Source organism: Phacochoerus africanus, chromosome 9 (assembly GCF_016906955.1).
Source record: "Phacochoerus africanus isolate WHEZ1 chromosome 9, ROS_Pafr_v1, whole genome shotgun sequence".
Taxonomy (NCBI): Eukaryota; Metazoa; Chordata; class Mammalia; order Artiodactyla; family Suidae; genus Phacochoerus; species Phacochoerus africanus.
In genome coordinates this window covers 80,870,159-80,884,494 of record NC_062552.1, presented here as the reverse complement: position 1 = coordinate 80,884,494, position 14,336 = coordinate 80,870,159, and the positions used below count along the sequence as shown (strand labels likewise).

The 14,336-nt window shown below is 35.1% G+C and overlaps 1 protein-coding gene across 1 annotated transcript; it reads left to right on the top strand.

The window, feature by feature from the left end:
- The first annotated feature begins 8,805 nt into the window (after positions 1–8,805).
- On the top strand, positions 8,806–9,666 carry LOC125135858 (olfactory receptor 4F3/4F16/4F29-like). Its single transcript, XM_047796320.1, has one exon. It carries the CDS (start codon positions 8,806–8,808, stop codon positions 9,664–9,666), a length of 861 nt encoding a protein of 286 aa, XP_047652276.1.
- Positions 9,667–14,336: the final 4,670 nt, after the last annotated feature.

Genomic DNA, 14,336 nt, shown 5'->3' with positions numbered 1-14,336 from the left:
ATATAGGTAATATCATATGATATTCATCTTGATCTGTCTCACTTACTTCATTTACTATGATCATCTCTAATCTATCCACGTTGCTGCAAATAGCTTTATTTCATTCTTTTTATGGCTGAGTAGTATTTCATCTTATATATATTCCACATCTTTTTATCCATTCACCCACATATGGACCATGTCTCAGCTATTATTAATAGTGATGAATGAATATTGGAGTGCATTATATTTTCTCTTTTATGTATTTTTTAATTAAAGTGTAGTTGATTTACAATGTTGGGCCAATTTCTCCTGTATAGCATAGTGATCCAATCATGCATATATACCTACATTTTTTTTTAATATTACCTCCTATCATGTTCTATCCCAAAAGACTGGATATAGTTCCCTGTGCTATACAGTAGGACCCTATTGCTTATCCATTCTAAATGTAACAGTTTACATCTACTAACCCCAAACTCCTGGTCCATCCCACCCCCTTCTGCCTCTCTCTTGGCAACCACAAGTCTGTTCCCTATGTCTGTGAGCCTGTTTCTGTCTTGTAGATAGGTCCATTTTGCCAATTTTTTATACCACAGATAAGTGATACATACGGTATGTGTCTTTCTCTCTATGACTTATTTCACTTAATATAAGAATCCCTAGTTGCATCCATGTTGCTGCTAATGACATTATTGCATTCTTTTTAAGGCTGAGTAGTATTCCACTGTATGTATATAGAGTGTCTTAATCCATTTTTCTGGATATGAATGTTTAGATTGTTTCCATGTCTTAGCTACTGAGAGTAGTGCTGCAGTGAACATAAGGGTGCATGGCATATGCACAGGAGTAGAATTGCTAGATCATATAGTACCTCTATTTTTAGTTTTTTAAGGACACTCCATTCTGTTCTCCATAGTGGCTACAACAAATTACATTCCCACCAACAGTGTAGGAGGGTTCCCCTTTCTCCCCAATATTTATTGTTTATAGACAATTTGATGGTGGCCATTCTGACTGGTGTGAAATGATATCTCAATGTAGTTTTGATTTGCATTTCTCTGAAAATCAGCAGTGTTATGCATCTTTTTCACATGCTTTTTGGCCATTTGTCTGTCTTCTTTGGAGAAATGTCTATTTAAATTTTCTGACCATTTTTTTTTAAATATTGAGCTGCATGAGCTGTTTGTATATATTGGAGTTTAATCCCTTTTCAGTCACTGTGTATGCAAAGATTTTTCTCCTCTTCTGTGGTGTATCTTTTCATTTTGTTTATGGTTTCCATTGCTGTGCAAAAGTTTTTGTTTAGTTAGGTCCCATTTGTTTATTTTTGCTTTTATTTTCATCAATCTAGGAGGTCAATCCAAAATAATATTCCTGTGATTTATGGTGAAGAGTGTTTTGCCTGTGTTTTCCTTTAAGAGTTTTATAGTTTTTGGTCTCACATTTAGGTCTTTAATTCATTTTGAGTTTATTTTTTGTGTGGTGTTAGGGTATATTCTAATTTGATTCTTTTACATGTAGAGGAGCAGTTTTCCCAACATCTCTTATTGAAGAGACTGTCTTTTCTCCATTGAATATTCTTGCATCCTGTGTGGTAGATTAATTGATGATAGATTCATGAGTTTATTTCAGGGCTTTCTATCCTGTTCCATTGATCTCCATTTCTGTTTTTGTAGCAGTACCATACTGTTTTGATGACTGTAGCTTTGTAGTATGATCTGAAGACAGGGAGCCTGATTCCTCCAGCTCCATTTTTCTTTCTCAGGACTACTTTGGTTATTTGAGGTCTTTATGTTTCCACACAAATTTAAAATTTTTTTGTTCAAGTTCTGTGAAAAATGTCACTGGTGATTTGATAGTGATTGCCTTGAATATTTAGATTGCCTTGGATAGTATAGCATTTTTGACAATAGTGATTCTTCCAATCCAAGAATGTGCTATATCTTTCCCTTGGTTGTGCATCTTTGATTTCTTTCCTCAGTGTCATAGTTTTCATAGTACAGGTCTTTTTGTATGCTTAAGTAGGCTTTTTCCTAAATATTTTAATCTTTTTAATGAAATGGTAAATGGAATTGTTTCTTTAAATTCTTTTTCAGTTATTTCATTGTTAGTGTATATAGTGCAAGAGATTTCTTATATTAATTTTTATCCTAGAACTTTACCAAATTCATTGATGAGCTCTAGTAGTTTTCTGGGGGCTTCTATGTATTGTATCATGTCATCTGCAAACAGTGATAGTTTTACTTCTTTTCCAATATGGATTCCTTGTATATCTTTTTCTTCTCTGATTGCCATGGCTAGGACTTCCAAAAAAATATTGAATGACAGTGGCAAGACTGTACATCCTTGTCCTGTTCCTGATCTTAGTGGAAATGCTTTCAGCTTTTCACCATTGAGTATGATGTTAGCTGTGGTTTGTAACATACGGCCTTTATGTTGAGGTATGTTCCCTCTGTGCCCACTTTCTTGAGAGTTTTTATCATACATATGTGTTGAATATTGTCAAAAGCATGTTTAGCATCTATTGAGATGATTATATGCTTTTCATTCTTCAATTTGTTAATATTGTGTATCACACTGATTGATTTGCAGATATTGAAAAATCCTTGTATCCCTGAGATAAATCTCACTTGATCATAGTGTATGATCCTTCTCAAGTATTATTGGATTCTGTTTGCCAGTATTCTGTTGAGGATTTTTGCATCTCTGTTCATCAGTGATATTAACCTACGATTTTCCTTTTTGTGATATTTTTGTCTGGTTTTGGTATCAGGGTGATTCTGGCTTCCTGGAAGGGTTCAGAAGCATTCCTTCCTCTGAGATTTTTTGGAATAATTTCAAAAAGATAGGCATTAACTTTTCTCTAAATGTTTGGTAAAATTCACCTGTGAAGCCATCTGACCCTGGACTTTTGTTTCTTTGGAGTTTTTAAATTATTGATTCAATTTCAGCACTTCAGGACTAGTAATTTATCTGTTCATATTTTCTATCATTTCCTAGTTCAGTCTTAGGAGATTACATTTTTTTCTAAGAAGTTGTTCATTCCTTCTAGGTTGTCCATTTTATGGGCATATATTTTCTCATGGTAGTCTCTTATCCTTTGTGTTTCTGTGGTCAGTTGTAACCTGACCATGCCTTTTTTTTTTTTTTTTTTTTCGGTCCTGGCAGGATTCTGACTGAGAGGAGTATACAAAATTGAAGATAAAATATGCACCATCCTGAAGTACTTTTCAAAAGAATTTATTGTCTATTTGTTCAGACACCCACATACAGATAGAGATAGGTATTTACTGCACAGCAACACAATGGACATGCTGTTTCGCTGTCCAGAGTTTCATTCAAAAATGTGTATGATTTTCTTTAACTATATAGAATTTGAACTTATTTTCAATGCCTTCAAAAATTTGACTATATGGCTGTATCATAATGTGTTAAATTTATCATCAATTGGTATATGTTTTAGTTCTTTCATTCACTTTTAAGATATTCTCACTGAAACAAACTTTTATATAGCTGTGTATTTGTACACAACCACAATTACTTTTTTTTAATCTTTCTGGGGCTGCAGCCACGGCATATGGAGGTTCCCAGGCTAGGAGTCGAATCAGAGCTACAGCCACCTGCCTACACCAGAGCCATGACAAGGTGGGATCTGAGTTGTGTCTGTGACCTACACCACAGCTCACAGCAACGCTGGATTCTTAACCCACTAGGGAATCAAAACCACATTCTCATAGATGCTAGTTGGGTTCATTAACTGCTGAGCCACAACAGGAACTCCCACATCCACAATTACTTAATGTATGAATGTATAGAAATGAAGTCTTCTGTACAGTATTCTAGTATTTGAACAATATGAAAAATTAATCACGTTGGCTTTTTTGGAGATGTTAAGATGATTATAGTTAATTTTTGAGTTATTATTTACCTATTTTCAGAGGTTATTTCTAATTGGTAATTACCGATGGGGCCCTACTCTACAGCACAGGGAACTGTGTGTTTTTAGGTCACTTTGCTGTACAACAGAAATTGAAGAAACATTGTAAATAAACTATGCTTGAATAAAAGATGGTAATTATCAATATTTATAAAATTTCCAACAAACTAGCACAGAGATATTTTTAAAGTATTCCACTTTTGTTTCCCTCTTTCTCTCTAGTGTCTTATTATGAGTTTTTAGGTCCTTTGGTTGCTCTGGTCAAACCAATTAGTTCCCTAGGGGTAAAGTCCCCTCATCCATTAGCTCTAAACTAAAATGTTTTTGCAGTATCATTTGGTCACTGTTGTCTAGAGCTGTAATTAGCTTCATTTCTTCTTACATCAGGATTTTATATGGCATTTTGTTTTGGAGAACATAGGAAAGTCTCAGCTTCCCTAATGATGATGTTCTCTTTATACAGGTAAAATGGGAGGATGTAAATAAATTTAAAAATGCAAGGTTTGGCTTTAGTTTCAGACATAATATTTGTTGTTTTAATTGCTTTGAATATGAGTAATATCCTCAAGTGTATGAGTGTTATCCTAACACAACATAGATAGACTCCAGGATAAGGAATTGAATAGTACAGAAGAATAATTGTATGAAAGTATATAGACACATAGCAAAAGGTTAACTGACTTTGACTTTAAGTTAGTATCACATTGTTCTTAGGGTAATGTGAAAGATATTAGCAAAAGTCAAATGGTGTTATAATATTTTGGGTCATTATAGGTGGCAATTAATCATTCTGTTCCTAATGCTGATTAAATGAATGTTTCTTACTCTCTGCCACTTGATGAACAGGCAAGAAAAATGACTGAAATGTGAAAATATTTTTAAAAGGTAATCGTGTTTTCTTTCCATTAGCATTCCTAGAGAGATGTGTATAAAATGATTATCTTCTGTAAGAAAGGGAAGCACATTTATTAGGAACTCAAGATTACAAGACAGAAAAGGATTTCATACACATCTAAGTAGAAGAGACACGGAGAACAAAAAATCCAAAGCTGAATAATTACCAAGGTCATGTCACTTTAAAATATGATTGGAAATTATTTAATATATAAAACTACCAGAGATTGAATTTGTTTTCCTGGTGTCTTACATGGTTAGAAATAGCGTGTTGTGTTGTTGTGTATTAATTTTATCGTTAAGCTGTAAATAGAATGAAGAAAGATTTAGAGAAAGTTAACAAATGAGAGTTGGGGGGGGAGCAGGGGGATAGAATAGAATAAGTGAGAAAGGAACCCTGAGTCCGTGAGTGGAACTTGAAAAGGCATTGAGTTTGCTGAATCTTGCAAACAGAAAGTGAAGGAGTGACATTCGTTTCATTTTTGCACATAAAAGGTTATTTGAAAGAACGCAGAATTATTTATTTTTTTGACAGATATAAATAGTTAAAGTAGGGGTGGTATTTAATCAGAGGAAGCAGTGTTTTACTTGGACATAAAGAAGGTTTTGTGACAATTTGAAAAATAAAATGCAGGAAGTTTCAGCTGAGGGGGTTGTTAAATGCACAATATTTTTAATTGAGGAAGAAATTTATATAAATGACAATTTAGATTAATACTGTGTCCAAATCTAACTGCTATATGTAGATCCCTTTCAATTTGATGACTATTATTGAGTTACCAATATTCCCTCCATCTGTAAAGGATTAAATGTCTCCATGGGGTATTAATCAATTCTCCATGGACCAAGAAAAGAACTAATCACAACAGAAGGCAAAGAGGAAGGCCATGTCTTTTGCATGATGGATATCAAATTAGTTTTTTAAATGTGGGTATAATTATTATGTTTGAGAAAATGTACTTCAGAGTATAACCAGTAGATAAGAGAAGAAGCATTTAGAACACCCTAATTCAGGAGTTTTAGCCTATGAATATTTGATGACTTTTCTGTGAATAAACATCATATGAATGTGTCTCCATTTAGAAACCTCTCTATAGCTTTTGACCTGAACTGAGATATAGATCCTAACTCTGTCTCAGGTGACTTTTAAAACTATGATGACCCAAGGATGTAGGTTCGATCTCTGGCCTGCCACAGCAGTTAAAAAGATTTGGCATTGCCGCAGCTGCAGCATAGATCGCAAGTGTGGCTTGGATCTGATCTCTGGCTCAGGAACTCCCTATGCCACAGGGCGGCCAAAAAATAAACAAAAGAACAAAACTGGAATGACCCAAACTTTTGAGTTTCTACATTCCCTGACATTAGGATAGGTACATCTAAGGTCCATGTTTATATCTCATTCTTCTTTAAACTCACTTTTCCTAAAACTCTCAGTTCTTGCCTAGTTGATGGAGATTGGAGAGCCAAAAGGCAAATAAATTCACAGCTATAGGCACATGGCTGGTAAGAGCTTATTAAGAAACTCTCTGAAGAGCCTTAACACGTAAAAGATACCAGGAGATATAATACCACAATGTTTTAATACAAAATTCTACAATTATAGAATTTCTGGATTCGGTCCAGAAAGTACTGTCAATCATATCTCAAAAATTGTCTTTTACTTAAAGTAAGACTTATGCTTCTTTTCTTTGACATTCTATAAATTCTTCTTAATTTTTCATCCTTTTTAGGTTTACAATTTATTTCTTTTTCTCTAAGTCATCTCACTTTTATAGTTCCTTGTTTTCTATTATTCTTGGTCACTTAGAAGGTGAGCAGTTTTCTTTATCAATATTCCTTAATTATATATCTATATATTCCTAATTATATAGGTTTTTTTTCATCCAAATACATCTTCTATCTTTCAGCAATAATTCCTGAAGTATATACATAGCTCCATTAATACCTCTTATGATTCTAAGTTTTAGGAAACTTGGATAACAACACAAGTGCAGTCCTTAACTTTATGGGAGTTGCAGTCTCACCGGAAAGGAGAACAAATGAAAATATCAATGAACTGCATTTGTAGTATTGCAAAGAAATGCAGTAGTTTTTAGAAAGCAAATATATTTAGTCTACACAGACTAGTTTTTATTTTGATCACTGAAAGAATATGAATATTATAATATCCTATTATATGTGGAGATAATCATAATATGCTATCAAAATACCTTTTATATATGGAATTTTTATATTATCTACTGTCCAATAACATTTTCTTTTCTTATTTATTCATTTATGATGTGTATTTAGCACTATTATAGACCTGTGAAAATAACAAAAGAGAAGCAACATTATCAGTTACTGAATATTTACACATAATAGATATACAATCAATAAAAGATTATAAAACCAAAATTCTATTATACCTCAAATTTTGTATTTATTATCAGTAATATTATTATTGATAATATTTTATAATTACTTATAAAATATTATAAAACCTCAATTATGTTATAATTATTTAAACCCATTTTATACTTCTCTGAGAAGTTAGTGTTACTAATTGCAATTTCATAGATGAACTGAGGTTCAAGAATTTAAGTAACTTGCCCCAAATCCTCTTGTCAGTGGCTCAATATAGCTTAAATCTTGTTTTACAGAATCCAAGGCCACATTCTTTCCATTGTGTGATGTTGCTTCTCTAACTGAAACCAAAATTATAAGATAATGTGATATGTTCTACACAGAAAAGAACAAGATTCTTTTCAGTATACATGAGGCCCTTCATAGTTTTTCACCTCACAGACCATGTGCTAAGTACTTTAGGGCAGTGCTCCTCAAATTATCTTTGGTAAAGGACCAGGGTTGTTTTTCTCAAATCCTTCTTGGACTGATACTTTAGAAAATATGAAATCATAGGCTTGGGTTTTGCTGTCATGTGAAATTTCTGGAGAAATTTCTAAATGCTTCTTCTCAGTTTCTGCACCTAACCTGATGCAAACTGGTAACAGACAGTTAATGGACCTGCACCTCTGTATGGACCATTTTTCATGGCTTCAGGGACTACTAATATGAATAAGTCACAATCCCTGCCTTCGAGAAGCTTATAGTCTCCCAGATGATTTAGAGCATTACTCAGTTTACTAAAATACAATAAATCCTAAAAAAATATATGTTGGTAGTATAAAGCAAGACCTCAAATTGTTAATAAACCTTGAAGACAAGTGTTTTCAAGAGATAGGGAGTCAGTAGGATGGGTCATTTGCCAGAATAAGGCTTGTAGTCTTGAAAGTTGATGAAATTGTTGAGAATTGATGAAGAGTTTGTATGACTGGAGACAGGCTATATTAATTTCAGGTTGATTTCTATTACCTCTGTTGACCAATCTTGTATCTTTTGAAAAACATCATAGCATCTACACTGGGAAGAAGCAGAGTGTTTTTAAATGCATAGAAAACCTGGTGGTTATGGTGGTAATATAAATTAAATTCTAGTATTCATAAAGCAAGACTTCACAGATGTGGTCAACATTTAAATAATATTGAAGATGAATATGTTCCCAGAGGTAGGGACTGGGAAGGAGGAAAAAGGCCCTCTTCTGGATGAAGATCATAGGCTTGGAAGTTTTTTTAATAGTGATTATTAGTTTGATGTGACTAAGGTCAAAACATGCCAGAAGTGATTCAAAAAAAAGTTTGAAGTTGAATTTATATTACTCTGGTTGACTGTTTTGTTTCTCCTGAGTTACAGGGCACCAACCCTGGGAGGAAGCAGAGGTTCATAAAGACAGAGACAAGACAGTGATAAGAACAACTCTGTATAAGAGCCAGTCATTTCTATGTGTAAACACTTTTAGAGTCCATAAACATATTAGGTCACTTTTAATACTAATAGACTACTGGAAATAGACTATCATAACTTTCATCTCTCTCCTTCAAATTCATTGAAATAACTATCATAATTCATATTTTCCTATTGTCTCCCTTCAGGTAGCAATATTAACAAAGCCCATGGATGGAGCAAATCATTCTGTGGTGTCAGAGTTTGTGTTCCTGGGACTTACCAACTCCTGGGAAGTACAACTTCTCCGCTTTGTGTTCATCTCCACATTTTACATGGCAAGCATGATGGGAAACTCCCTCATTTTGCTAACTGTGACTTTTGACCCTCACTTACACTCGCCCATGTACTTTCTGTTAGCCAACCTCTCCTTCCTTGACCTAGGAGTTTATTCTGCCACTTCTCCCAAGATGATTTATGACCTTTTCAGGAAACGTAAAGTCATCTCCTTCAGTGGCTGCATTGCTCAGATCTTCTTCATCCATGTCATTGGTGGTGTGGAGGTAGTGATGCTTATCACCATGGCCTTTGACAGATATGTCACCATATGTAAACCTCTCCATTATCTGACCATCATGAGCCCAAGAATGTGTATCTCATTTTTAGTGGCTGCCTGGATGACTGGCCTTATCCACTCCACGGTTCAACTGGCTTCTGTGGTAAACTTACCCTTCTGTGGGCCTAATGTGTTGGACAGCTTTTACTGTGACCTTCCCTGGCTCATCAAACTTGCCTGCACAGACACTTACCAACTAGAGTCCATGGTCACGGCCAATAGTGGATTCATCTCTGTTGGCTTCTTCATCATTCTGATCATTTCCTATATTGTCATCATTCTCACTGTTCAGAAACACTCTTCAGCAGGTTCATCTAAGGCTCTGTCCACACTGTCAGCTCACATTGCTGTGGTAGTCTTGGCCTTTGGTCCTTTTATATTTATCTATACATGGCCATCTCCCTCCATGCCCCTGGATAAGTTTCTGGCCATCTTTGATGCAGTTCTCACTCCTTTCTTGAATCCTGTCATTTAGACATTCAGAAATCAAGAAATGAAGGTGGCAATGAGAAGAGTATGCAGACAGCTAGTGAGTTACAGAAAGATCTCTTAAGTGACACCTGTACTGTGAAGAACCCTTGTTGATTAATGATGTTCATTAATGACTTTCAAACTTGGAAATGAGATCTTGTTTGTCCTCACTTGATTTAATTATTCACACTGATATCGAGTCTATTTTTCCTTTTACTTAGGATGGAGAGATATCCACTTCCGAAAAAAAGAGGAGTTATATCAAAATATTTATAATAAAAAATTATAGTATTCTTGAGCCTCAATTCCTAAGGAGTAACATTTTTATGAAGTAATTACTAGAAATACATAACAGGGAATACTTCTCTAAGGCTTCAGAACAGAGAGAACCTGTCTCTCTCATTAACAGGAGCCTGTCTCACAGATAGCAACTCCTATCAGTACCTGATGGGAGATTTCCTAAGTAAAGAATAAACTGAGTCTTCCTGTTGTTATGCTGTACTCTGCTCACATTTTACCTCTCCTTTGTGCCTCTGACAGGGCTGTCCAAGGAGGGCAGAATCTTTGAGAGTACACACACAGAATCTTTGAAAACATGTACACATGTTTCACACATACCCAGGTAGAAGCCATGGAAGCTGTTCTTAGAATAAAAAGAACTGGGAAACACCAGGAATTTTCTCTGAAATTAATTTGATGCAACTCAAACCCATTACATTTCCATTCCTCTTTTCTTCCTATGTCTTCCTATGCATTTTTCCTAAGCAAGTGGTCTTTGGGCTAGGAAAATCTTTCTCCCCTTTCGCTCTCCTTTCTCAGGCAGTCTTCCTTCTCTATCTCCCTGTCCCATGATTCCTCTTTCTTTTCCCACTTCCCTGCATTTGGGGCTCTGCCCCTTTTGACTTACCTCACTGTTGCCCCTTTAAAATTTTCCTATTATAGTTTATAATATTATAAACTGCCTCCTCAACATTTTCACATCTTAAAGAACGTATTATTCTTCAGGAGTTTAGCTTTCTAGTGTGAGTGAAGAGAGAATACCTAAATGGCAAGGATAAGATCAATTATAGAAGTGGCTTTCATACCTTTGACAGTGATCCACAGTAAAAAATGTAATATACATTGTAGTGCATACAATGCCCCATCCCCATAAAGGACTGAATCACAGTTTAACATAGCAATATTTATTCTTATGAATTTTTTCTTTCCTTTTTTCTACTAAGAACTGTTTACAACCCACTTTGTGAGTTGCTTACAGAATCTCTGATTACTCAGAAAATTACCAAGAAGACAGTTAAACATGCACCACTTCTTGTTAAGAGCAAAATAAATATATCAAGATCAAATTGTTGTCATTCTAACAGAGAAAACCAAAACCTAGTTGTGTTTTAATGTAATATTATTAAAACAATTCTAAATTTATTTAAGTAAGCCTATGAAACCTTGACTGTCCAAATATTGTCAAATTTTAATACCTATCTTTGCTTCAATTCAGACTGATTCTTTGAAATATATATGTGTTTGTGTGTGTGTGTGTATACAGATTTATGTCCAAAGCAAATAGGATTTACTTCCTGAAAACCACCTATAGCTTTCTATGTCCATTCAGTTTTGTCTTTTACAATACTCTTAATTTTTTACAATACTCTTAATAACATTTTTCTTAAGATAAATATACTTTTCCCCTTGATATTTTTTATTGTGCTACTTCTAGTATAGTCTCAGTCACCCATTTATGACTTAACCAAAATATCTAATTTCTATTCCACTCAGAGTTCTTGAAGGGGAGTACTTGAGAATTGTCTGTCATATACTATCATTTTAATAATTCAGCAAAACTCATGAGCATACTAATATAATTCCCAACAGACACACACTTTCTATTCATACCTTCTTACAGACAGTAAATAATATTCTTAAAGCAGAAGAAATGAACATGTGCATTAACTGGTCAAAAGACATGGACACTCTATAAAAATATAAATACACAGAGACGCACACACATGCATTCACACACACACCATGACCAATCTTTCAATATTCAACCATATTTAAAAATTAGTCAAAGAATGAGTTCCCGTCATGGTGCAGTGGAAACAAATCCAACCAGGAACCATGAAGTTGTGGGCTCAATCCATGGCCTTGCTCAGTGGGTTAAGGATGAGGGATTGCAGTGTGCTGTGGTGTAGGTCCCAGAATGTGGCTCAGAGTCTGTGTTGCTATGGCTGTGGCGTAGGCCAGCAGCTGTAGCTCAGATTTGACCCCTAGCCTGGGAACCTCCATATGCTGCTGGTGCAGCCCTAAAAAGCAAAAAAAAAAAAGTCAAAGAATATCCGCTAAATACTATGCTTAATACTAAACTAAGCTCTTACAATTGTTGAAAATATTAAATATTATGTTTAAGAGGACACACTACAGACCTGTCAGACATATAACTCAAATGACTGAACACATGATTTTAAATTTCATCTAAGTGCTTGTCTTATACTTTATAGTGGTATGGTCAAGAAGAAGATCTATTACTGTTTTATTAAAAACAGGAGTTCCTGTCATGGCGCAGTGGTTAACGAATCTGACTAGGAACCATGAGGTTGCGGGTTCAGTCCCTGCCCTTGCTCAGTGGGTTAATGATCCGGCGTTGCCATGAGCTGTGGTGTAGGTTGCAGACACGGCTCGGATCCCGCGTTGCTGTGGCTCTGGCGTAGGCCGGTGGCTACAGCTCCGATTCGACCCCTAGCCTGGGAACCTCCATATGCCACGGGAGCGGCCCAAGAAATAGCAAAAAAAAAAAAAAAAAAAAAGACCAAAATAAATAAATAAATAAATAAATAAATAAAAGAAAAAATACTGATTCAGTCTGAATTGTCCAAGAATTTATTTTCACTATGTGAATTTGGATTCTCATAGAAAAACACTTCTGAGCTAGTAATTTTTATAAGAATGGTTCCTATAAAAGCTTAGCAAATCTAGAATAGTAGAAGTTCAATTTAAAAATTTGGGGAATTTGAACTCTATTAGATTCATATCAGCACTGATGATCTCTATAAACCAATTCTTAGAGAACTTTATTTTTAAAGGTTTTGCATAAAATTTATTAATATCTCCTTGAGTTAGGAACTCCTACATCTCAACAGCAAAAAGGAAAAAAAAAACTACTCAATTAAAAATGGACAAAGTGTTTGAATAGATATTTCTCTAAAGAAGACACATAAATAATAAATAGGCATTTGAAAAAATGATCCATTAATTATCAGAGAAATGCAAATAAAAACAAATTGAGATGTCATCTCACACCTCTTGGGAAGGCTATTAACAACAAACAAAATATAACAAGTATTGATGAACATGTGAAGAAATTGGAGCCATTATACACTGTTGGTGAGAATGTAAAATGGTGCAGCCAGCAAGGAAAACAGTATGGTTCATTTTCCTAGAAGAAGCATAATCTATATCCAGGAATACCACTCCAGCCCATATAGCAGATGATAGGTTTGTCATCTTTGAGTAGATGCTCGATCTGGAAAAATTTCTTCTGTTGTAGTTCTAGACTCTGTGCAAAGGGCCTTGCTGCTTAGGCCTTATTACTCAGACTACAATGTAATTAGAAAAATTGTTGATTGATATTAGATAAGATGTGAAACTTCTAGCAAGCATCAATGGGCTAATCACAATGCAGACTAGTATGGTTCTGTAGCATTTTTCCCTAAAAATTACAGAAAAGTTTATATACAGACAAGGCATCCCACAAACACCATATCATACCGAGGCTCTACACAAAAAACGAACGTGTGGAAGTTGCGTATGACCATTGGATCTACTGTTCCTATCATACTGTACCACCCAGAATCTGCTGGTAAAAGAGAAATAGAATGGCTTACTACATCTGCAGCTGAACCACTAGCTTGGAGGTGATATTCTGAGAATGCAAAGCCTTCGATAGGACACTGTATACAGTTAGGCCTTGGGATTAAGGGGTTTATGGGCACTGATCCTCCATATAGTTGAAAATCTACACATAATTTGGATTATGTGGCCCTATCCAACTGAGGATTTAGTACATATTTATTGAAAAAAATATTTGTCTCTAAGTGGAATGACATAGTTCAAACTTGTATTGTTCAATGGTCAACCATACATACACAATGTATAATTTTTGCTTGGTTCATCGTCCCTGTTGAGTAGTATACATGGGTCCAGGAGTCAGGGGATAGTTGGGAAATTTGAGCTTCTCATCCTTGTAAATCTGGGCTCTATGGGTTCAGAACTCCTGGTTCCAAGAAAAAAACATTTTCATCAAGGACACAAAAAGAGTCTCTTTAAATTTTGATCTCTTTTTTTATTCCAGGAAAGTCAGGCTCTTTGCACTAAGAAAAAACAGTGTTGATATTGTCAGATATTGTCATTTATCCCATTAGCTTTCCTCTTATAAGAGGCCCACAGGATAAGAGGTTAAGTCCTGAAGGAGCTTCTCCTAGAACTCAAATGAAGTAAAAAGACTCAGTGTTAGAGAGAATGTCGTGTGTGCTATGCTTTGCCACCCAGCTACCCATCCAAAGCAGAAAAATTTATTCTCCCAGCTATTGGCAGTGTTGTTGTCTGACATTTCTCATCCCCCTACTCACCTGATAGGGTAATTGAGTCCCTCATCACAAGCACTTGAAGCTATGGCCAGTT